The sequence below is a fragment of the Mustela erminea genome, chromosome 12, assembly GCF_009829155.1.
Source record: "Mustela erminea isolate mMusErm1 chromosome 12, mMusErm1.Pri, whole genome shotgun sequence".
Classification (NCBI taxonomy): domain Eukaryota; kingdom Metazoa; phylum Chordata; class Mammalia; order Carnivora; family Mustelidae; genus Mustela; species Mustela erminea.
Genome location: NC_045625.1, coordinates 76,353,763 through 76,379,249, shown reverse-complemented (window position 1 = coordinate 76,379,249; position 25,487 = coordinate 76,353,763). Strand labels below are relative to the sequence as shown.

General features: G+C 42.7%; 1 protein-coding gene across 5 annotated transcripts in view; it reads right to left on the bottom strand.

Annotated features, from left to right (window-relative positions):
• The window catches only part of PRUNE2 (prune homolog 2 with BCH domain), a 255,458-nt gene that overhangs the window by 154,578 nt on the left and 75,393 nt on the right, over window positions 1-25,487 (bottom strand). For all 5 annotated transcript variants that reach the window (XM_032307297.1, XM_032307299.1, XM_032307300.1 and 2 more), the window contains exons 5-6: window positions 24,575-24,727; window positions 21,377-21,471 (exon numbers count right to left, since the gene is read on the bottom strand). In XM_032307297.1, the coding sequence (XP_032163188.1) occupies window positions 21,377-21,471; window positions 24,575-24,727 (248 nt within the window). The remainder of the gene's footprint in view (window positions 1-21,376; window positions 21,472-24,574; window positions 24,728-25,487) is intronic.

The following is a 25,487-nucleotide window of genomic DNA, read 5'->3' as shown; positions in this document are numbered from 1 at the left end:
GGAGGCGGTGCCCGCGGCTCCCAGCTAGGGGGGGTGGGGGGCGGAGTCAGCGGGACTTGATTCCACAGGTGGCCGGCAGACGCGGTAGGGTTTCCAGCAGAGCAGGCAATGTGCCCCAGCTTGTACTTGCATCAGTGAACCCGACGGCCTGGACAGGGGCTCGTGCAAAGAGGAGGAGGCCAGAAGGGCAGCTTCGCAACATGCTCCAAGGCCTCAAGAAGGACCTGAGCAGCTGGGGAAGCCTTGTGGATGGGGTCAGGTGAGGGCTTCCAGAGTCCTTAGGCAGAGGGGATGACAGGACTTGATGGACGCTCGGGAGAAGGTGAGGAGAGGTCCGAGGTAGGAGGCAGTGGAGCGCACGGCTGGAAACACACAGTGGCAGAGTCCCCAGTGGCAAGAGGTGTCTTCAGGATCGGGGACGCCCACGAAGGACAGGCCTGGCAACAGCGTGGTAAGAAAGCAAGAATCTGACCAGACTCCGAGAAAGAACCTGATTCGCCACCTACCTCCCCTGAGTCAGCTGACAGTGTCTGCTACACACTCCGTGCTACCCGCGCAATCTGTTTTATTATGCTGGTTGGGTAGAAAGAACGCCTGCCCGGTGCCTTTCTCTAGTTATTAAGCTTGCTTCCAAAATGCAACCACGCACACAAGCATTTCACGGTGTTACTCTTGACAGATTGGGTAGAGGGAAAGGTTTACTTTTCATTTTGACACTTGGATTTTCTTAAAATGATGTAACGTTTATGTAACGTTACGTGGCAAATAACCTAGAATGTGCTTCAGCAGCATCAGCCAAGAGACCAAAGACTTGGAGATGAGAAGCCCAGCCTCTCTCTGTCTTTCTATCAGAGATATGATTGGTAATTTATTAGGAAATAGCAAAGCAGTATACAAATGAAGTGACTTTTTATGGCCATTTATGGGTGTTATTAGTTTAAATTAAAAATACCTGAATTAAGGGCGCCTGGGTGGCTCAGTGGGTTAAGCCGCTGCCTTCGGCTCAAGTCATGATCTCAGGGTCCTGGGATCGAGTCCCGCATTGGGCTTTCTGCTCGGCAGGGAGCCTGCTTCCTCCTCTCTCTCTCTCTGCCTGCCTCTCTGCCTACTTGTGATCTCTCTCTGTCAAATAAGTAAATAAAATCTTAAAAAATACCTGAATTAATTTTCCAATTCTTGTTCTTCTTAAAACTTCCATCATCACCCCCAAAGAGCTGTTTTGGCGATGGACTGCTAACCTCTGTGAGGTCAGATAACTTCTATCGCAGTCTATGTTTTGGAAAAGGAGGACATTGCACCTAAGTCTTCCAGACCTAGAATTCACCTCTGCAGTGAGCCTCCGCTCCTCTCTTCATCCACCTGGATTAATAGCAGATCAAAGGCGATTTTCATCTATTTAAGATCACTGATAAATGTCGGACTATACGCCTACATCATCAATGAGTGGAAACAAACAGTGAATCATATATGAATACATTACAAAATAGGCTTCACGCTTAACATTTTTTCAAAAAACACCTCCTGCTGTTGCAAAGCCTTCGCCCCATAAACATCTTCAGTAAAGCAGTGATAAAAGCAAGAATAACAACCCTCAAATGATAAATCGTTCAAATTTAGAGAAGTCAAAATAAGTAGTATTTTCCTTACTAGTCATATGCAAAGGTTCCACACATATGCTCACCCACTGCCTTATTCCTTGTATCGCATTATACAAAACAGTGATTTTATTTGTGTTCAGAAATACGTATGAGTGAAAGCTATCAACCAAGATCTAATAGTTATCTAAGAAATATTTTAATTGATATTTCTAAAGATGATAGGGCAGCATGAAGACTGCTTGAAAAGGAAATATTGGGGGCACGTAATTGAGAAAGGTTTTGCTCCTTTTGAGAATGGTAGCCTCCAATAAAATTGATCAGCAGAAAAGAATATTAGAATATATTTATGCCCCAGTCTACATGTGGAAGATAAAACAGAAAATTAAGCATGGATGCAACAATTCAACATCACATGGTGGGTGGGTCCTTAATGAAAAGTAATAAAAATTAACTGTCATCACTCTGTAATTTCTTAAAATGGATCATTTGTTTAGTAAGAGTTATTTCCACGGGACAAACATCAAAGCTTTTCTTATGAGATGAGTAACTATTTTTGAAAATGGTATCAAAACCATTTGGAATCATTTCAGAATCTCATCTGAAGAGAACCGGGTCTATCTTTAAAATCTTACCAGATGAGAATTCATTAAGTTCCACTGGTCATTGTAGAAAGGAGCATTTCCACTACTGGTAAAAAGGAGAAAGAAAATCCAAAGGTGAACTCTTATGGCATTGATCTTACCATATATACAATGAAATTGCTTGCTGTGATACAGAAAATTTCCTTCTATCTGTAATTGTGAACATGGTGAAAGTAAGTCAAGAAGAGAGCAAAGCGGCAAGCCCCTTGCCTAGTTAGCTAAAGCCATCTATACTACATGGTGATGAGGATCGGAATCTGACCTAGGGCATCAATAAAACAACCAAGACACGGACTCTTTCAATGGTGCGTAAGCGCTATGTCATTAATCGAGCTTGGATTGTAACAGTCTATTCTTACAAGGTGACAAATTAACCATATGGCTACCTCATAGATGACAGAACCAAAATATATTAAACTCTGTGGGGTAAATATACCCACAGGCAATTCTCATATACTGACATTTTTAATACTAATTGAAGCTGATTGATTTACGTATTCTACGTTTTCAAGTCTCCAAAATGATGTATTTAATGTTTTATTTTTAAACACAATTAAAAAATAATATATAAATATATACATACTGCAAATGTAATACAGATAACAAATTCATTTAAGCCCATTTATGCACATTAGTAACACACCATGTGGCAGAAAGACTAGGACTACAAGAAGACCCCTTGGCGATTTATTTTATATTAAATCCCTAATGGCCTCTCCTTATCTTTGCAAAAATATGCACGAAAGTCCGGACTACGCAGCCATTGAAATGAATGGTTATTTATTTGCTAAACGAGAACCCTATGTTTAATGTTCCTTAGACATAAGGTAGTCTGGAAAAGTCGCATTCCTACGGCTCCATACATCATTTATTTTACATACCCTAACTTCGCACAACAGGCAGTGGAAAAATATCTCTGAACAGCACTGGAAGTTGCTGAGATTTTTGTTTCCGATTCCATTACTGGAAGATTAAACGTTAACATGTTTACTTGCTCTTTTAGTGACAAAAACAAATTCGTGTACCGTGTTGGTGCCCAGCACAGGACATGAATATAAAATGGAAGAAAGTTTGCACATACCCAAAACTAAAATCAAACAATGGATGGATAGCCAAAGTTGAAACTTGTAAATGAATCTTCGTTAAACACAAAAACAAGAAAACTTCGTGTACTTTAAATTTGTCTGGGAAAAAAAAAATACTAATCCTTGGAAAGTTCTATCAGGCTGTTCCAAGAAGAAAGCTTTCCCCCTCCCCCCTTTATATGACATGCTTAAAATATGCCACAAATCTTGGTCCTGGACATATCAGCTTTTAATATTCATGCTGATACCAACACATTTTCCTGTCAAGTATGGTTTAGTTTTAAATCACTTCACTTTGGGTTCATACAGCCAAACGTTGTAAGCCCAGGGACATCCTTTAGGAGACAGGCCTTTAAGCAAAAACACATTGTTTGCTCCCTCCTTCAGTGCTTTCTGCATTTGGCTTCCAACAGATTCTCATACAGGAAAAACATCAAGACAGTTTTTAAGAAAGAATTCACAAAGGAACAAATAGCTGGCGGAAGGAATGGAAGGATTGGGGAAAGGAACACCACCACCTTCTTAACTCAGAGAAAACAGTAACTCAGTTTGTCTACAGGTGTACATATAGACACACGACAAGCAGGACTCACAACCTGTGAGTGTAGAATCACGCTGTGGGGCTGATTCTTGCCCCGGGCCTGTGAAAAACATCAGACAAACCCCACAATTTTTCTGGATGTGTTTTACTCTCAGGTAGCCAAGCTTCTCCAGGATTTCAATCCGCAAGATGGAATCTTGATTTAGTAGTCAAACTTATGGAATTAAGCTTCTACCCTCCCCTAGGGAGGCCCACTGCTGGTGGGAGGCTGTATGTTCCCTCCTCCATTCCTTCCCCACTCACCCCCTCTACCCCTCATTCATCCTGCTGTTATTTTGGGCCCTTTGGGGGGGTTGGAAACAAGGAAGTCAGATGAGGGAGGAGGAGTAGAAAAATTATCACTTCGTTGTGACTTTACGGTCCACCTGCATACTAGAGCTTCCTGCTCTTCACAGGTCGGTCAGTTTCCTTGGCTCCCCAGGGACCGTCGGAGCTTGTATGGCATCTCCCCTGTACTCCTGGACAGCTGGAATCCATCCCCGTTCCTCGCTTCCCCGGCCCTGGGCAAGATGGCTCTGCCAGCTTTTTTCAGCTGAGATCTGCTCTGTTTTCACTTCAAGTCAGCCCTCTTGGGCAGTATCTATTACAAAATGCACCTGGCCGTCTCTGGCATGTGGCTCAGATCTGACCCATGTAAATATTTCTGCATTCACTTTACCCCAACAGTTTTCTTGGGTGAAGGCTACTCCACATAGCCACCTGTTCTAGATCTTTCTGCCAACACAGCCTGTCCACAGGTTTCTCACCGTTCAGATTCTGTAAGCAGGAATGAGACATGTGCCCAAACACAGGGTCCTCCCAACTGAAAGGGGCACATACGAGTCTCTCCGAGGGGGTTTTCCAGAACCTATTGTCCTTGGCTTCAGGTGAGGGATTGGTGCCCCCTCAACCTCAGTAATATGGGATACACATTTCGTTTCTCTTTTCAGTCCTTTTATTTCTTTGAAGATAGTGAGAAGCTTAAAAACGCGATAATTAAGATTCATCTACTTTTTCGGAGAACTGTGTATCACGGGGTCGCACATTACCTTGGGACGGGTTCTGTACTGCCTTGGAGCGTCTGCTGAGCCTTCTAACTGAATTCAGTTAGAAGGTCTGTCTACAAGCTGTCTTCCTGGTGTCCCTGCAGACATCCTGTCCACCTTCCTCCACCTGCTCTCGCCACAACAGTGGCTTTAGAGACAGCTTCGAGCGTCTCTTCCAAGCCTCTCGTTTCCCGCTGGTTTCAGTCAATGGAAAACCCCAGCGGGTGCTGGGATCACCTTGAACTTGGCCACTCAAGGCTCCTCTTGAGTTGGCCCTTTCTTTTCACTCTTCTCCTTCCAGGCTCTGGAAAAGTTCTCTCCTTTCCTTTTCTCTTCCCTGTCAGAGTTAGGGCGTCAACCCCTGGTTATGACTCTCTTCCTTGTAGTATCCCTCACTCTGCCTTCAAGTTGATAAAACAGCTCACCTCAACAGAATTTCCTCAAATTATCTTAATTGAATAGGCCACCTATTCTGCTGAGACTGATAATGCCTCATTACAAATATATTACCTCGAGATGTGCAAACATTATAATATTTTTGAAACTATACTATCCATACACAAATGCAAAATGTGCCCAGTTCCTCTTCCATAAGTGTTTTGAATGATCATTTCTAACCTGATCACCCAGATGTCCTTTTACACTATAATTTCCTATTATGATGAATTCTTGAAAAATCAAGGTAAATTTTTTTGAGGTTTTATTTGAGAGAGAGAGGGACAGTGCAGGAAGAGGGGAGGGACATAGTGAGAGGGAGAAGCAGACTCCCCGCTGAGCAGGGAGCCCAATGTGGGACTTGATCCAGGACCCTGACATCATGACCTGAGCTGGAGGCAGTCACTTAACCGACTGAGGCATCCAGATGCCCCTCAAAGTAAATCTTAATAAATATTTTTAAAATATTTCATAAAAACCTTATTACTGAAGACCTTTGAGCCTGCAACACTACAGATGCCCTGGAACCCTGGTCCCATCCTCAGAGATATGATGTATCATCAGTTGGATCAGTCAAAAAGCAAGGACTTCATTTAATCACTGCCCTCTTCCAAAGTTCATTAGTCATGTGACTTTTCTAATGAGTTTTTAAGAACACTTGATAGGATGGTCTTTATCTGAGTAAGACTCAAGACAACTGAAACCATGAACAAGTTACGAATACTTAAGAAACTCGATAACTATGAGACAGTCCTGTTTGGAGGTCTTGGTGGATTTTCAATGGTCACAAATGATTTCTAGCTCCTCCTGTCTGGAGGTGGATTCTCTTTCCTCATTCTTTGTCTGGGCTGGTCCTATGACTTGTTCTGTCCAACAGCCTGTGGTTAGACCTTGGAGTTTGAGAGCCCCCAAAGGGCTTGCTTCCTCCATTTTGAAGGTTCCCGTTTTCAGATGAAGAACCCTGGGATGAAAGATCACACCTAAAGAGAGACTCAGCCACCCAGATGTCCTTTCCAACCTTCCCAGCTGAGGCCCAGGCCACCCTACATGACCCAGCAGAGCCATCAGCTGCATGAGTGAGTTCAGGCAAGACCCAAAGAATCATGAAAAATACTGAACTGTTGTCTTTGAATCCACTAAGTTTTGGGGAAACACAGCCCTTCTTATCTTTCCTATCAGAACTTCTCTCTCATACTTGATGAGAAGCAACAATGATGATGATAACAATAAGCTTATTCTTCCGTGATCTAGCATAGAACAATCGGGAAAGAATAAGGACTTTGGAATTAGAAGTCCCTGGGTCGGAATGCCTACTCTGTGGCTGGGGTAGTTCATATTACCTCCATGAGTCTCAGTTTATCCACCCGTAAAATAAATTTAATAACTACCTATGTCATAAGGAATGTTTCAAAAATTTTTTTAGAAGGTTTCAGAATTTTGAAAGATAACTAACATAAAGCACCCACCTTAGTGCTGGGAACATAGTAGGGCCTCAGTGAATGCCAGTTCCCTTCCTCAGTATCTGTGTATGCACATCCCAAGGCTGGGATCTGAATCAAATGGCTCTAAGCCAATGGAATTCAGAGTGTGGTCTCTGCGCCAGCAGTGTCGGCATCCCAGGGAACTTACTGGAAATAAATTTTTGAGTCCCACCCCACAGCTATTGAGTCTGGTATCCTGCATTGACCCATTAAAGCCAATTAGAATTACCAATCATTCATAAGCTTAAGGAAGATGGAAACCACTATATTGAAGTATCAAGTCCATATTTTAGCTACATAGTAGCTGCTCAATAAATGTTTGATGACAGATGACTATGTTAATGGGTGCTTAAGTGGATAATGAAATGAGTGCATGCATTCAAGCCCTCCTCTTCAACGCTGATGTACCAGGGACACATTATCCAATCTGATGTGCTATGGGAGGAGCTAGTGTTGTTAATGACTGTAGGTTAAGTTGGGAGCCTCTTTGTTTTGGTTCCATGGATACGTAGGTAATGAAATGGGTGTGTAGGTAGAAAATGACTGTTTCGTTTTTAGTTTGAGATAAAAAGAAAGCACTTTTATTGGCTTGATATGCATTTTATTTATTTTTCAATAATCTCTACATTCAATGTGGAGGTTGAACTCACAACCCTGAGATCAAGAATCACATACTCTACTGACTTAGCCAGCCAGGTGCCCCTTAAGAAAGCACTTTTAAAGGCCAGAACAGATGTACTTGGCATGGGTATTTGAGAAGAAATTGACAATTAGATTTCATAATGGCATTATGAAAAGAATGCTACTCTAATATGTTGGAAGGCAAAACATAGCCATAAGCACTTAATGTCATGAGCTACTTTTTCTAGAAGAGTCTGTCACAATCCATTTATAAAAAGGAAATAAGAGACCCATCTTATAGACCAGTCCTAGAAGGTCAATGAAAATACAATGTATGGTATATAGTAAACACTCAACAAATGTTGGCTACGATTATATTTATTTTTGTAACTTGAATCATTCAAGATATCGACTAGCCCCGTACTAGGAATAAAATGTGCATTCAATGATTCATTTGAAGGAATAAAAGAAGACAAGAATAAAGTACCAAATCCTAGTTCTAGCGCCTTATCTGTTTGCCTTTTTCTACCACTAGGCGACACCACTGACCTATCGTAACCCACTCTTCTCCTCTAGACTTCAACACAGCCGACCTTACCCATCACTGTTGGTTGGTTAAGGAACAACGAAAAAGAGGTCTGTTCTAGAAAGTAAGTATCCTAAATTATTCCTTTGTTTGAGTCTTCTTATTTCTCTGAATCGCCAGTGGCTGTTTGGTATAAATTTATTATTTCATTTCAGTGTGTACTGAAAAAGTCTCTGTTACTCGGGGAACCGATTCAGCATTTACCTACTGGGTAGGAAAGGGGCACTCAGACAACCACCCGCCACTGTCTCTCTCTTGCAGAGGTTTCTTCTGTCACAAGAAAAGGGAGCAATTTTCCTTTAGCTACACAGCCTGCTTTTCTATGACAAGTTGAGGTAATGCAGTAATTAACCATTAAAATATTGCATGTGATTCACAGGAGTGTTACAAACTAATTTAAACCAAGGTCAGGTCTCCAAATCAGCAAAATAACTCTGAAAGAGGGAGAGAGAGAGAGAAAATAAACAAGAGAAAAGGTAAGCAACAGCTGCTATTAAAAGTAACTCCAGGCAGCTAAAACTGGTCTGAATACATTCCTAAAAATGTAATTAGCCAAATCCTTCCAGAAATTAAACCATCAAAATGACATTAGAGTACACTTAAAATATGTATTTACAGAGAGAAAGAGCAGTCATCCTAGCATCTCACCATGTCCTGAGGGTTTCCCTCCTCACGAAGAGAGATGCAGAGGGAATCCAATATTGAACCACGAAGAAAGTTCAAATTGTCACAAATGTATTTTGTGAGATGCTGGTTCTTAATTCCCTCAGCCGGGTGGAAGTGGAAAGGGAGTGAACTGAATAGGGCTCTTTTGTGGTTTCTTTGTCATCTTATGGGAAGATTGAAGTGACTAGAACCAAAGTCTATCTATTTGCTTTCAAATACCAACATTTCTTCAAGGGTTAACAAGAAAGGTGCCTAATTCTACCCATGTCCTGGAGCTCACGTCTCAGAAAGATGGGCGTTGATACTTGGGTTCATTCACAAGGTAAGAGTCAACCGACCTCATCCTGCAAAAGGATTTCAATAAAACAGAATTGCCTGCTTATGACTTTTGAAATTCTAGAAATGCACAATTAGTATTTACATAAGATGTGGTGACATAAGAATTTATTCAGAATGCCTTCTGATAATATGTCCAGTTCCCCAAAGGTGAATGTGAATATAAATGAGAGGTCCCCAAATAAAGTCACAGAGGTACCAGAAATACCATAAGCAATGGAAAGCCATAGGCATTTTGATGACATGTAAAAGACTTTTTTTAATTGGCATTTTAAATAATAAATGTGCATCAGGAAGTGATTGGAAGGAAGTGTGGTAATACTCCAGTGGGGACTGGAACCGGGGTTCTGCAGAACGGGTGGACGTATGGAAAAGGGAAGGGTGTGCAAAATCTACTAAGATGAAAAAAGGCAGAGAGCCATGAAGTGGTCCAGACAATCCGTGGTGTGGTCCAAAGAAAGTTCTAGAATTCACTAAGGCAGCTGGTGGTTGTTGAAGCTCAAGAGGAAAGTGGCTGGAGAGAGCAGGCTGTGTCTGTAGCTGAAGAGAGGAAAACAGGGAGGGGGAAGACAGGCTGCCGGGGCAAGAGCCCAAGTCCCCAGCATGTGTGGCGACTGACTGAGGAGTGAACCCGGGGGTGGCTGCGATGTTTTGTGTCCAAATAGGAAAGGCCTTGAAGACTAATTATTCAATGTTGTTCAAGACTGTACACATGATCTGTTACCTCCCGCTGCCAGGTGGCCATGGCTACTCTTAATCTAAGCTATTATTAACTGATGGAAATATGGAATAGTAACCGTTGGCCAAAATGTATGAAAGCAGATAAGTAAGCTCTGAATCATAAATGAAGGTTCTACTTTTCCTTGATTTATAGAAAAAAGTCTAGGACTCAATGAAACAGTCCTAAATAACAAAAGCAATTCCCTCCTTGGGTAAGTGTCTCCAAAGGTAGCCCCCTTCAATCTCTTCCCAGTGTCTATGCCCATGCTCCTTCTTACATCAAGAACTGGGGTCTAGGGGTGCCTGGGTGGCTTAGTCTGTTAAGTATCTGACCCTTGGTCTCGGCTCAGCTCATGATCTCTGGGTTGTGAGATCGAGCCCTGCATCAGGCTCCATGCTCAGCTTATCTCTCTCCCTCTGCCCCTCCCTCTGCTCTGTCTGTCTCTCTCATAAATAACTTTTTAAAAAAGCAATAAAAAAAAGAATTGGGGTCTAATTCCCACTGGTGTACTGGAACTGACTTGTACAGGTTTATGAGGGAAAATTATAAAATTGGGGGAAAATCTGCAAACCCATCATTTGCAAATTCAAAACAGCCATTACAAAAATTAAATTACACATTTTACATTAAATAAGTTGGGTCAAAAACAAAAGTCAAATTCTGAAATGCATCCATTCATAACTATTTTATTATTTGTTCCTATTACCTGTGCTAGTTAGTATAGTATCTGCAGAGCAGAAATACTATTTACTGGCAGGCTTATGCACATCTCTTCCCCCTTTGTATGGTTTGACCAATAAAATTATAATAAATGTAAAGTCTATGATTCGATGATTTGATATATGTATGCATTGAGAAAAGATTCCCATAATCAAGTTAATTCGTACATCCAACACCTCTCATAGTTAGATTTTTATCTTTTCCTTTTTTTCCCCCTCGGTGAGAACACTTAGGACCAAATTACAATTGTACAATAAAGTATTATCAACTATTCCCAATTCTGTTTTGATGATCTCCTATTGGTGCTTTCAAATCAGCCATAGTAAGAGCATTTATGGAAACTGGCAAACACTACACATCAAGGCTTGTTTTATTGTTTCATTGTTCCTCTAGAGCAGGTTGGCAAACTACAGTCTGCAGACCCAGTACAGCCTGCAGACCCAGTGCAGCCCACTGACTGGTTCTGTAATGGCCCATGAGCTAAAGGTTTTCAAACTGCTACGACTTGAATTCCTGTATCATATCCTCAAGCGTGCATCTTGGACCACAGAATCTAACGTATCTACAATCTGGCTTCTTCAAGAACCATCCACCAGGTCTGGACTTAAGAAAAAGTTAAAACACAAGTTAAACTTCAAAGCATGTGGTATTTTCGGCCATCCCATGGTGAAGAGCACATGCCCAAACCCCAAAAAACCCTGAGGACATGATCACTATTTGAAAACCATTTATTTGGTAAAGAAGGCCTTCTTGTTGTTGACGATCAGATGAAGTTCAGACAGAAGACTTTGTTGTTTCACTTTGTTGTTAAGGAAAACAAAAATATCAGCTACTTTCCTGGTTGAAACTATACCCATTCATCAACCTCAAGGCAAGAACTGCACAAAAATTAATTCATTCATTTGTGAGATTTAATTGATGATGTGGTCATTTACAAAAAAAAGGAGTTTTCTTTGTAAATTTTGTGCTATATATTTTTTACAACAGTAGTGTGTGTGTGTGTGTGTGTGTGTGTGTGTGTATTTTTTCTCCCCCAAATACCTACCAGCATACCACTGCTAATTTCCCTTGTCATCAGTCAGGTCTGATCTCTGAGGCTTAAATCCACAATAGAAAATGGTAGAAGTCATACTCAGACATTTTAAGTTAGGTCACAAGAATTACAGCTCCCACCCGAGTCTCTCAGAAAGTTGAAAATAGAGTTACCCTATGACCCAGCAATTGCACTACTGGGTATTTACCCTAAAGATACAAATGTAGTTATCAGAAGGGGAACATGCACCGAATGTTTATAGCAGCAATGTCCACAATAGCCAAACTATGGAAATAACCTAGATGTCCATCAACAGATGAATGGATGAAGAAGACGTGGTGTATATCTACAATGGAATACTATGCAGCCATCAAAAAGAAATGAAATCTTGCCATTTGCAATGATGCGGATGGAACTAGGGGGTATTATTTATGCTAAGCGAAATAGGCCGATCAGAGAAAGACAATTATCATATGCTCTTTCTGATATGAGGAATTTCAGAGGCAGGGCAGGGGGTTGCCAGGGATAGGAAGGGAAAAAATGAAACAAGATGTGATTGGGAGGGAGACAAAGCATAAGAGACTCTTAATCTCACAAAACAAACTGAGGGTTGCTGGGAGTGGGGGGTAGGGAGAGGGTGGTGGGGTTATGGACATTGGGGAGGGTATGTGCTATGGTGAGTGCTGCGAAATGTGTAAGCCTGACGATTCAGGGACCTGTACTCCTGGGGCAAATAATACATTATATGTTAATAAAAATAATCTTTAAAAAAATGGAAAGAAAAGAAAGCTTGCTCCTGTAGCATGTCTCTCTAAGTGTCATGCTGGGAGAAACTCAAGCCAGGTGACTGTCACAATTGAGCCCACACTTCACCACCATCTGACAGGTCACTGCACAGGAAACCCCAAGCAAGCACTGCCAAGCTGAACTCAATAAGCCCATAGACCATGAGAAATGCTAACATCTTATTTTAAGCCTCCAGGTTCTGGGGATGGCTCCCTAACAGCAGCACGTAACTGGAACACTGTCTCACCGTGAGCGGGAAGCAGGGAGAGGGGAGCCGACTGGACCCAACACATCCTGATGTCAGGAATCCTTGCAGCCCTGGTTGGTTCCGTGCTCTTGGTACAAAAGCAGATACAAGGACATGTTGGGGGTGGTGAGAACAAAATGTAACTAAAAGTGGGGAATAATAATCAATAATACACTTCTGCCTTTGCCTATAAATCTGAATCCCACAAAGCCACTCTCTGCTAGAGACACAGCAGGTAAAAAGTGATCGGGGTGGGGCACTGACACTTCCTTGTTCATTCACTACCAATCAACCGTATTCAGGCTTCCTGGAGCAGCAAGCAGTTCACTTCTGCACAGCTCACTTTCTGCACTGAGCCAAAGAAGGCTAGCATCACTTCCATTCCCCCAGCCTCGTGGGATCTCATCTCATCATCTTATTCTCACTGCACAGTTGCCCAGGAAGTCATTGGGGATTTCTGGGCCCCGAGGAGAGGTTTACTCCGCACCCAGGGCAAGCGCTCTGTTTTCTCTACCCCCTTTTCTATCCCCTCCACGTAAATGCATTTTTTTTGGTCAGTGTTAACAGGAGAGAAGGACAGAAGTCCAGGGCACGACCCTATGCCCAAAAAAGCACAGGGCTTAATGAGTAACTTTATTATCTTTAAACTCTGGGTCACTGTTTACTCATTCCTGCTGCCAAATGATTGCTAGAAAAAGCTGTAGTGAGGTATTTTGTACCATTTAGGGACATAAATACAGAGAAGTATGACTAGCTAGGTTAAGTGTCGTGAATCATTTAAGTCCACTTGAAATTGGCCAATAAGTGAAACAGAGAAAATGTGTCACCGAAACTTCCACTTGGCTCCAAGCTCACTCAAGCTGTAGATACGAATCAGGATTCCGTTATAAGGCACTTCCAAATAGGCTGCTTTTATAGGCTTTGGTTGGTGTCTTTGAAATATTTTTGGCCATCTGCAGAAGGAGCTACCTACATACAAATTGTAAGGATTCTAAATATGATAAGATTTCGCTGCTTAGTACATTTTGTTTCAAAGACAAAGTGCTGTTGCCACTGATATGATAAGCCATTCTTTAAATAAGATTTCTTAAAAAAATTTTTTTTCATTTATTTATTTGAGAGAGAGAGAGAGAGAGCACAAGCAGAGGGAGAGGCAGAGGGGGAGGGAGAAGCAGACCCCTCCCTAAGTAGGGAGACTGACTAGGGCTCGATCCCAGGACCCTGGGATCATGAACTGGGCCAAAGGCAGATGCTTAACTGACTGAGCTACCAGGGCACCCCTAACTAAGGATTTCTGATTCTCTCATCTCAGTGATGTATTATTACCAAGAACCGTTGACTGTAGCTCAAAAGGCACGCAAGTCTACTTTTGTGGTTCTATCTTTCATTTCTTTCATCCTGCCACTGTCTTCAAGAAGATATGAGTTATTAGTTCTAAATCACTTTAAGAATGAATTATTAGCTCTCAAGTCACACTTCAGATGCCTCAGACACACTGATTATTAAATTCATACCATGAAAGTTACCTGTGTTTGGCATTTGCTTTAAATCCCTTTGGACCCTTGAGTCAGGTATGAATTGATTTCAACTACCCAGATTTTTTGTTATTGGGAGTTAGTATCTGCTCAAAAGTGATACTGTTTCCTTTCAACAGAAGATCTCTACCACTGAATTTTTTTCACTAACTGATTAGGCTACTCTCCATTTGGAATACCAATTTGGAAAAATTATATATCACGGCGAGACAAACCAGAATACTCATATCCTTGAATTCTGGGGTCAGGCTGAGAAGAAATATCACACTTCTTTCCTCCCTGCATGGTATGTCCTACCCAACCCCTTGTCCCATAATCGTTGTTCCTATTACTTGTATATACTTGATTTATTTACCAAATCTCTGGGTTAGGGGCCAATAACTACTTTCACTATGAACACTTAGAAGTTAGATGTTTATATATCAAAACTGAAAAGATTTTTATTTTATTTTTTTAAAGATTTATTTATTTATTTGATAGAGATCACAAGTAGGCAGAGAGTCAGGCAGAGAGAGGGGGAAGCAAGTTCCCTGTTGAGCAGAGAACCGATGCGGGGCTTGATCCCAGAACCCTGAGATCGTGACCTGAGCCGAAGGCAGAGGCTTAACCCAGTGAGCCACCCAGGCGCCCCAAAAACTGAAAAGATTTTTAAAAGAAATAAAGACATGAAGGTAAAGAGGAAAGGGGCTTGGTATGAGGAGTAAGGAAAAGGAGAATTCAACCAAGGACTCCTGGGGAGGTCTAAGCTGTCTGACACCCCGAGTTTGGGGCAATCACTGACTCTAGATGACTTACTAGTGAAGCCCTGGGTGGCCTCCAAGACTACCACTAGTCTTGCCCTTCGGTACCATATCCCAAGCAGTGAAAACAGTACTGGGGCAGGACGAACCTGGGTTTTAGTTCTGTCTCTACATTAGACAAATGTTTTAATCTCTCTACATTCCAATTTCCTCTCCTCCAAGATGGAGACTGTGGCAGAGACTGGCTACTAGTCTTCAAAGTGGTTCTTCTTCTTGAGCACATAGCTAGATCCTGCAGCTAGACGGGACCACATGACCAAGCCAATGAGAGGTAAGCCAAAGTGATGGCCCTCCAAACTCTTCCCCATCTTGGTGATAGGATGGAAGTGTCCACAGGCATCTTAGGACAGCCACGTTGAACATGATCTCTGAATCTCCCGTGGCCACGGACCAGGAACACCAAAGTGGATCATTACACAAACAAAAATGGAACAACTTTTGTGTTGAGTCTCTGAGGGCTGGGGTTTATCTGTTATAGATGCTACAGCTGCCTTTACCAGTACAGAGTGACCAGAGCACCCTTGCCTCACAGGCTTCCTGGAAGGATTAAATGAGATAACACTCGCAAGTCCTCACTCTACTGTCAGGTACGCAGTGAATGCTCAACATCAAACATTAACTCTTTAGCAAGAGGAGGTGGTCGACCCGGACCTAAGAGGAAATGGAGGCAGTTATGACCTAAAAGCCTGGGGGAGAGGTTGCACATGTTTCTACTGGTTGGCCAGTTGGCTCTGAAAAGGCACCTACCGTATTCTTCACAATAATACTTTAGTCAAAAATCATCTATACTCCCCTCAAATATTCCTACTACATGTTCTATGACAGAACAAGGTAGATAAATACTCTCAAGGTGCTTCCATTTTGATCGCCAAAAGCTCTGAACTCCAGCAATGAGAAATCACATATGGTGCTTAAAATTGGCAAACCAGATTTCGGACTGCTTTGCTTAGTCTTAAAACATGGGTTACAGGGACACCTGGGTGGCTCAGTTGGTTAAGCAGCTGCCTTCGGCTCAGGTCATGAGCCCAGCATCCTGGGATCGAGTCCCACATCAGGCTCCTTGCTCGGCAGGGAGCCCGCTTCTCCCTCTGCCTCCATCTGCCACTGCTCACTCTCTCTCTCTCTCTGACAAATAAATAAATTTTTAGAAAAATCTTTAAAAAACAAAACAAAAAAAACATGGGTTACAGTGGTTCAAGGATGCTTCACTGCGCCCTGAGTAACTAGTAAAAAGTAAAACAAAACTTTTGTTTGGGAAGAGTTTAGTAATGATCTTGGGCATTCGTTCTGCTCTGTGCTCTGAATGCTGAGGGAAAATGTTGGTATTTTTCCCTCTGCAGTGTTCCAAGGTGCAGCTTGGCTGGTAATCTCTACAGGGCAGAATGAGTCAGCGGTCTGAGTCACTTTACCAGAATGCATCCCATGTGCTCTATTCCAGGTTTCAAATAGCAGAGTATCTGATCATGAGGAGGCCCAGAGCTGAGAGCACAGGGGAGCCCTGGAGAGAAAACAAGCCTGAACACTTCCCTCAGACTCCAGTTCCAAATAAAGGACACAAAATCTCAAGAGTAGATCCCCACTGTTCCTCATTTAAAGGAAACAGATTTGAAATAAAAACATGTGGAAGCATAATGATGTACTAGAGTTTGGCTAATTGAATTTAAATAAAATTAAAAAACAAAACAAAACATGTGGAAGCAACAGATGAAATGTGCTTAGCAGGCAATAGAATCATTCAGACAGTGCCGTATGTTTTATTCTCTTCAGTTGTCTGGAAAATTATTACCTTTAAAAATAGTCTATGTTATGGGTTGAATTGTGTAAACCTCCCCCCCCCCCCAACACACACCAAATTTATACAGCAAAGCCTAACTTCCACATGTCAGAATGTGACCTTCCTGGGACACAGAGTCGCTGTAGGTATAGTAAAGAGGTGGTCACTGGGGAGGGCCCAAATCCAGTATGACTGGGGTCCACACAAAAAGGGCAAATTTGAACACAGAGACAAGGAGAGAGGAAAGACCATGTGAACATGAAAGCGGAGATGGTTGATGACACTTCGACCAGCCGAGAAACGCCAGAGACTTCAGCGAAGCACCAGGAGCTGGGTGAGAGGCACGGAAGAGCCTCGTGGCCCTCAGAAGGAAGCCGGCCTGCCAACATGTGAACTTCTCACCTCCAGAATTGTGAGACACTGAATGTCTGTTGTTTACATCACTCCATTTGTGCTGTTTTGTGTGGACAGTCTGAGCCAACTGATACAGAATATATGCCGGAATGACTCCTAAGGTCATTGATCATAACAAAGAGTCATCAAGTCACCACCTGCTTATGGTCCCTGCTGAGGAAAGATGCTAACGAGTCACAGCTTTTCAGAGATGCTTAATGGAGGGTTAAACATATTGGATATTGGCAAGGGAACCGTTAATGGGGTTAACCTCAGTTGCTGTAGTGGTACCTCAGTGGACTGGAAAGATTGGGCCCTTCCTGTTTAACTGTGTAGTAGGCCCACAAGGTAGAATCAGCACTTCATTATTGGTGAAGAAACACAGGCAAAGTCTGTTCCAGTGACGCATATGTTCTGATAGCCATAAATGTTTTTCTTTCTTTCTTTTTTTTTCTGGTTGAGGCTATATTATTTCTCATTTTTATACTTTCTAGTTTTTAATATGGATTTAGTTCTTGGCCACCTTTATCTCTCCCTACTGGTTCTGCTGTGAAAACGTGGGACTGGAAGCTGTACTTGTGGAAAGCACAACACAATGTATAGACTTGTCCAATCACTAGGTTGTATAACAGAAAGTAATGTAACCTTATGTGTCAATGACTTCAATAGAAAACAAGATGGAGGACTAGAACATTATCAAAACCACTTGTGTTTCTCTCGCTAATCAAATTGCCAAGCAATGAAAAGGGCGCAAAGGATCAGGTACAACCATAATCAGTGAAGTGAATTCCAGTATGTGAGGTGTACGCCCCACAAGATTTGTGCTATATTTGGACTCAGAACAATCTGGAGGTCATGTGAAACAGGACAGCCATATCTTCTCCATGGTTCTCGCTTCCAAGTCCTCTCTGTGAGAAGGGCTAGCCCTCCAGCTGTCCTTCAGAGAAGCCCCCTTTTTAATGCACTCTTCCTCAAAGTCCCATTCACTCTGACCTCATATGGAGCAAAGTACTGAAACTCTGCATTATTATAATTATTTGGTTTCTGTGGCAGATCTTTCAATAGCACCTGTATCCTTGATTAGATTGAAACTGTTCTTTATGATATATACTACCATGAACATGAACAGAGAAAGGGTTAGTAGCTTTCTTCTTACAACCTTAAAGGTCAGAGTTAGCCCATCTGTCAAAGCCGTTGTCTCTACCTCCTATACCAGTGGCTCCTACTATGTATGTTTCAAGGACACAGATTCTTCTGATTTTCTCAAAATTTTTACCTCCCCAAATTAATTGGGTCATCAGTCAAATGAAGGCCATGACATGTCCAGCTATGCACCTGCAGCATTCCAAAGGACCACTGAGAATTTAAAGAATCCTTTTCCCCCTTTCCCTGACCTGTCACAGAACTTCCAGTGGATTCCTTCCAGTAACAACTATTTTCAAAGCTGCCTGATCCACTTTTGTACAGCTGGAGAAGCAGTGCTATCTATAAATAATACATGGGCCATACCTTATCTATATGATCTCAGCCTTCAGACATAGTTATCTGGAAAAAAATACTGATTAGGAGGGAACAGAGTAGACAGTCTTGGAGGCACAGCTAGGTGCTTTGTTTCGCTAGCTATTTATTTAACTTGGAAAGGAAATAAAAATCAGATATCACAGGGACAAAATGCAAACACCAATACGTACTAAGTATTTCTAGTTCCCAAACATCTATTATATGCTTAGCACTGTGCCAGGATATTAAAGGGAGATAGAAGTCAAAGATGGGCCCTTGGGTGGCTCAGTTGGTTAAACATCCAACTCTTGATTTTGGCTCAGGTCATGATCTCAGGGTTGTGAGATCAAGCCTCTGGTCAGGCTCCACTCTAGGCATGGAGTCTGCTTAAGATTCTCTCTCTCTATCCTTCGGCCACCCCAACCCCCCAAGAGCACCCTGCTGCTGCCTTTCTTAAAAAAACAAAAACAAAAAACAAAACTCAAGAGATACTATCATTGTGCTAAATTAACTTAAAGAATGGTCTAACTGTGATTAAATAAATACATGAAACCAAGCTCAGAATTAATGGAAATTATGGTAACTATTTTAGTCCTGAGTTGGTCCTTCAGGCCAAACTTTGCAAGAGTTCAGATTATGGTTATAAACAATGGAGAATTTATAAAAGTCATCATGAAGAAGCTATGTCTTGACATGCTTTGAAAGACAAATGAGACTTAGACACTCATAGGATCTAAGAATATTTCTATGAGAATCTATCTAGATTTAAAGGGTGTTTTGACAGCTGTTTTAAAGCACACAAAATAAGATTATGGGGATTCTATCATTATTTTAAAAAGAGGCGCATGGGCATGGAATGGGAAGGCTAAGACAGAATTGTATGTGAGTAGGGAGGAGGAAACGCCATGTCACAGGACACCCTGTGGAGAAAACCAAGGTCTCCCCTTAACTGAGGGATTTTTCCAATGGACAGACTAAATAAATAATGTGCATTTGCTCTTCCAAAGACGCCATACGATGTTACTAAGGAGCTGCCTCCCCATTTCTCAGTCAAATTTACTATCCCCATTATGCACAAGTGAAAAGCCCTCATTCGGCTGATTAGCATTTAATCTGTGTACCCTTCTTTTACACGTACAAATGTCCTTCTTCCTCCTCCCAGAAGATCATATAGTGTTTCCAGAGATGTACTTAATTGCCTGATTAATTACTGGACCTCTATGTAAATTTCTGTAAATATGATCATTTTATCGCTTATTCAGCTTGACAAACATTTACAGTTTAACAATTCTGACAAAGCCATTCATATACCCCTGTAATATAAAGGTACATGAAAGCTATGGTAAGTCTGTAATAATAAAAGCCTTAAAATAATTTGCTAACTACAGACAGTTCCCTAAGCAATTATAAGATGCTCTATGTTAATTTAGAAAGGAATTCCAAACAAGGCATTTAAAACCTAATAAGATGCCATTAAGTGGAGGGAGGCAGCGGAGGGGAGGGAGGAGACAGAAAACCCTAAGGCTTGAACTAGGAGAAATGATTCTCTGAGCTACTGACCCTTGCAAGATCCATGTTTTCCTTGGATTTCTATACACAAAGCAGATTTCTAATTGAAGGTGATTATCTAGTTACTACATCCCAAATTGCATGCATTTCTTGTGTTGAGTCACATCAACATCTAATTATGGGAAGCATCTATCAGTTTGAAAGTCCACAGAAACACTTGCGTCAATCTACCAACTACACACAATGAGAACGTCCTCCATACACTACAAGGCACGATATAACCACCAAATGTCACTCTCTCCAGTGACAACAGTCTTCCTCCTGACATTCATATGGATCTATGACCTGAATTACCATGTCAATAACTGGGAATAAATTTTCCAAAGAAATTACAAAGAAAAGCACCTGCATTGGTCTTGGGTTTTCTGCCCCGTGTATGCCTGCTACTCCCAGGAAATATACACATTGATAGCGTCATCAACACCAGCAGGAACAAGAAAAAGAATGGTATACACAATTCTAAAAACCAAAAGATGAATTGCTATACAGCAATTTTTATCTCCATAAACTTGAGAGCTCAGTGCCTCGACCCAGGCAATATAACAGGACAGAGACAACGCAGACTTCGGCGTGGTGTGTTTCTATAATTAGTTAGGTTAATTAAGATTAACATACAAGTCACTGAAAACCCCCAAAGTAGAAGAAGGATAATTTACCAAGGAAACACGCAACAACAAGAGTAATAGTCACCCTGAGTCACTCATTTAATAGATAGGAAGGAGAGTTTTATGAATACTTGAGCTGTCACCATTATTACCAAAAATGACATGCATCCAAATAGCTCACAAGGGCCAAAGGACAACTTGTTTTCTTGGAAAATTCCATGGATGACGTGGAGCGGTGCACAGAACAAAGGATAGGGAAGCCACTCACATGTATAATCATCACCAGTAAGCAGACTCTGCCCTTGCACACATCCAAACGTGAGCGTTTGTGTTTTGGGTTTTGTTTCACGGAGATGAACGAAATAGCACTTGCCTTGGGAATCCATGTTTGCCATTTTTCATTGACTTGGCACAGTGGTTTCATCCAAAATAATAACCCACATTCCTAGTCAAACGTATCCTAAAGAAGCATTCAGAGCAGAAGACTAACGCCGACTTCTGCTGCGGAGGTTTGCACACCAATTGCTCAGACGGCAGTTCTGGAAAATCTGTCATTGCCCCCAAAAAACCCAACCGACCAACCAGACAACCAGACAAAAAAATCATTCCTACCCTTACCTCGAGGGTCATGTTCACGGTACTAATGGCCACTTTTATTTCTCCATCGGACAGTTCCTTTAGATCTTTCAGCATTGTCTGTTCAATACTTAAACCTGTATATGAGAGGGGAAAACATTATGTTACACTTGGGGACCTGCTCTTGGTAGTATCAAGGGGTTATGCGAAGAATTCACATATTCATTTCAATATCCCTCCCCAAGATCTCTTTTGCCCATAACAAGGCAAAAAAATCACATTGGTGGCAATATTTGCACCAGTTAGGATCCCAGCAGGAAATAGAATTCACCCCTCACGATGAAAAAGAAAAAGATTTTTTAATAGCAGAGATGTGGGTGGGGCTGAGAAAATGAGTAAAAGATGGTGAGGCATCCAGACACTGGAAAAGGAAGAAGGAAAGAAACAGAGATCTGAAAGTAGAGGAGAGAGGCCACCAGGAACTTACCATCAAATCAGTGAGGAAGCAAGGAAGAAAGGCCCCCGCCTCTCTCTTCTCCTTCCCTTGAACCCCACCCCCCATGGGTTGCTAACTCTTCTCACTAACCAAACCAAGCCAGAAGCCACAGGACTAAATGCTCAGAGATAAAAGCCTCCGGAGACCCAGAACAGATAAGAGCAGACACTGGAACGGGAAGAGGTGGGCAAAGGAGGAAAACCGAGTGTTATCAGGCAAACTAGCTAAGTCATACCTCACAAGGCCAAAATTTGCATTTAGGATGGATTTAGGGGAGGTCCCATATATGCTAGTGAAATTTTACTCAAAATGCACTTTTTAAAGGTAATGCACAAAACTACTGTGATTAAATCGGTCACCCTTGGAATGGACTTTGGCAATCAGAGCCGCTGGATTCCGTAAATGATGGGGAGAATAATCTGGAATGGCTGAGTTACCCAGAACTGCATAGTTGAGTCGGGTGACCACTGTGCTTCCATAGAATCTATCCCTGAAAAGAGAAAAAGCTCTGGCTTGCCATGTTACCCTCACCTATGTTATTATATCTGACTACGCCTACCTTCTTGGGAAGAAGACACGTGATAAAGCCCCGTAGAGCACATACGTCCTTCCCAGATACGTGTTAAGACACCAGAGTTGGCTGCCTGCCCTTCCAACTTAGAACACTCTGCCAGTCACAGCAGTGTGGGGAAACAGACCGAGTACAAAATACTTTTCCTTGACTTCAAGACTCAAAGGCCACCATCAACTATACTGAACATAAAATGATTTACAGAATATACTGTGACATTAAAACTTGGTCTAGTTTTGGGGCATCTGGGTAGGTGCATTCGGTTAAGCATCCAACTCTTGCTTTCAGCTCAGGTCATGATCTCAGGGTCGTGAGATCAAGGCTCACGTCAGGCTCCTAGCTCAGTGAGAAGTCTGTTGAAGAGTCTCTGCTTCAGGGCACCTGGGTGGCTCAGTGGGTTAAAGCCTCTGCCTTCGGCTCAGGTCATGATCTCAGGGTCCTGGGATCAAGCCCCGCATTGGGCTCTCTGCTCTGCAAGCAAGGAGCCCACTTCTTCGTGTCTCTCTGCCTGCCTCTCTGCCTACTGCTCTCTATCAAATAAATAGATAAAATCTTCAAAAACAAAAGTCTCTGCTCCTTCCCCCTGCATTCTCTCTCTCTCTCTCTTTTTCTCTCAAATAAATAAATAAATCTTAAAAGGAAAAAAAAAAAAAAAAACCTGGTCTCGTTTTAAAAGTGAATGACAAGCGATGCCTGGGTGGCTCAGTCAGTTAAGCAACTGCCTTCAGCTCAGGTCATGATCCCAGGGCTTGGGATTGAGCCCCACAGTGGGTTCCCTGCTCAGCGGGAAGCCTGCTTCTCCCTCTCCCTCCCCCCGATAGTGTTTTCTCTCTGTCAAATATGTAAATAAAATCTTTTAAAAAATAAGTGAATGACAAGATACACATACCTCCCCACACGCATGTTTGTACCAGACGCTTCTGTGACCCCTCGCTCCTCCCCAGCTCTTCCATCGCAGTGTGCCCCAGCGTGAAGCCCAAGCACCAGCCCCTGCATCTCTTCCTGAGGCCTCTTTCTGGCCCCAGAGTCTCCTCTGGGGGAATTCATAGCTCCTGGGACCAAGGAGCCCTGGATACTCAGTACTCCAGTGATATGTGGGTAAATGCTGAACAGTCAGCAATAGACTTGATTTGCAGTGTTTGCTCCTTTCTGGAGGGGGTCAGTCCTTCCACCATGGCAGATTTCACGTTGCCAACTCAATACTGCCCAACTCATGAAACTCCTGAAAATTCACCAACCAGCCCTTGGAGTTCGCCTGGACAAGCTCCTTCACAGTACTGCGCCCTTCAGGTGGGAAAACACCGAGGCGCCATTTCACACTCTTTCCTCAGGTTCCCTAGCGGAGTGAAGGCATGAATTCCCACCAAGCTAACCCGCTTGACCAACCACGCCAGCTCCTGTCAGTGCGCCCCGGGGATCACCTGCCAAATAAACCGCCTTCCCTCAGGCTCTGCCCCCAGGGGATTCCAAACTCAAGGAGAAAGCCAGGTCCACGTCTGGGTTTCAGTCCTGGCCTGGCCATTTGCCAACCGTGTACGTGACGACAAGAAAGCAAAGCTGCTTCTCTCTGTGCCTCAGTGTTCACATCTGGAAACTGGGGATATCAATAGCACCTGATTCTCAGGGTTGTCACGAAGACTCCGTAAGATGATCCATGCCAAGTTACACCAGCAAAACTTTGTACGCCTCAGGCACTCTGTGAATATCTATTTATGATTATTATAGAATAATTGAGTCAAGTCTGTCTTGGTAAAGCTGAGATTGAGAGAACAATTTTATCTGCTTAGCTGTCTTCTCTCTCTCTGTTTTTTTTTTTTCCCTAAAATTAATTGATTTATGAAATCCCATTGTGCTTGACATTGCTTCTGCCACATTCTCAGAATAGAACCTGCTCAGCACAGGATTTCATGTAATGAGGCATCTGGGGTGCACGTTAGACGCGTGAATGAGCCACACATCCAGACACAAAGGCCTCACAGGAGAGCTTGCCGTGCGTCAGCTTGTCTCCTTCCCGGTGAGCTGACATTACGTGCCTGGAACTCTTCCCCACGCACAAACAATAGGGAAGAAAAGGAAGGCCCACTCAAATTCACTTTCCGGGCCCTGACCGCATGCCTTCCCATAAACCATCCCTGCTCAGGAGCTGCGACAGAGCTGGGGGACAGCCACTCACCCTGAGCGCTGAATTGGGTCTCCTGCAGGATGTTGATAATGTCCTCTCTCGGAGGCAAGCTAGGAAATTTCTCTTCCAGGATAGAGAGAATTTCTTCTTGCTTCTCTGAGATCTTCTCAGATTCCATGGTCATCCACTTGAAAAGGATGCTACCTGAAAGGCATGAATGAAAATGGCCTTAAACTTTCCAGCCATGTCAGGAAAATCAACGTTTTTCTGGCCTCTCGATCTATACTTCCCCTTCCAGTTTCTTGCCCGGACCAGGGGCCTCCACAGAGTAGCATTCAAGAGACAGTTTTTAGCAAACTCTTCAGATACTGTCTGCCTTCCCTCTTTGTTCATCAGGTACTCACCTCCACAACTTGACTATAGGGCACTCTGCGGTGGAGTTTATGGAGAAAGGAACAAAATGCATAGCTTTTCCCACACAAACATACAAAAATGGTATTCATTGCTTTATGATTTCAGAATGGAATTCAATGGCAAACTGTTTTAAAATATCTAAATTATTTAATAGTTCCCTTTACTATTCCCTTTAAGGGACCACAGTGAAGACGGTTTCCACTTATCGCATTATTGATTTCACGTGTGAACTTCTTCCCTTTAATAAGCAAATGATTGCCAAGTCCCACTGTCCGCAGCAAAGCAATCTGTCCAGGTCACCACCTGGAGGCCACTCTCTGTCTTCCAGCCATCCCTCACAGCTCTGAAGTCACCGCTATCTATTTATAAGAATTCACAGGGGCACCTGGGTGGCTCAGTGGGTTAGGCCACTGCCTTCGGCTCGGGTCGTGATCCCAGGGTCCTGGGATCAAGTCCCGCATCTGGCTCTCTGCTCAGCGGGGAGCCTGCTTCCTCCTCTCTCTCTCTGCCTGCCTCTCTGCCTACTTGTGGTCTCTCTGTCAAATAAATA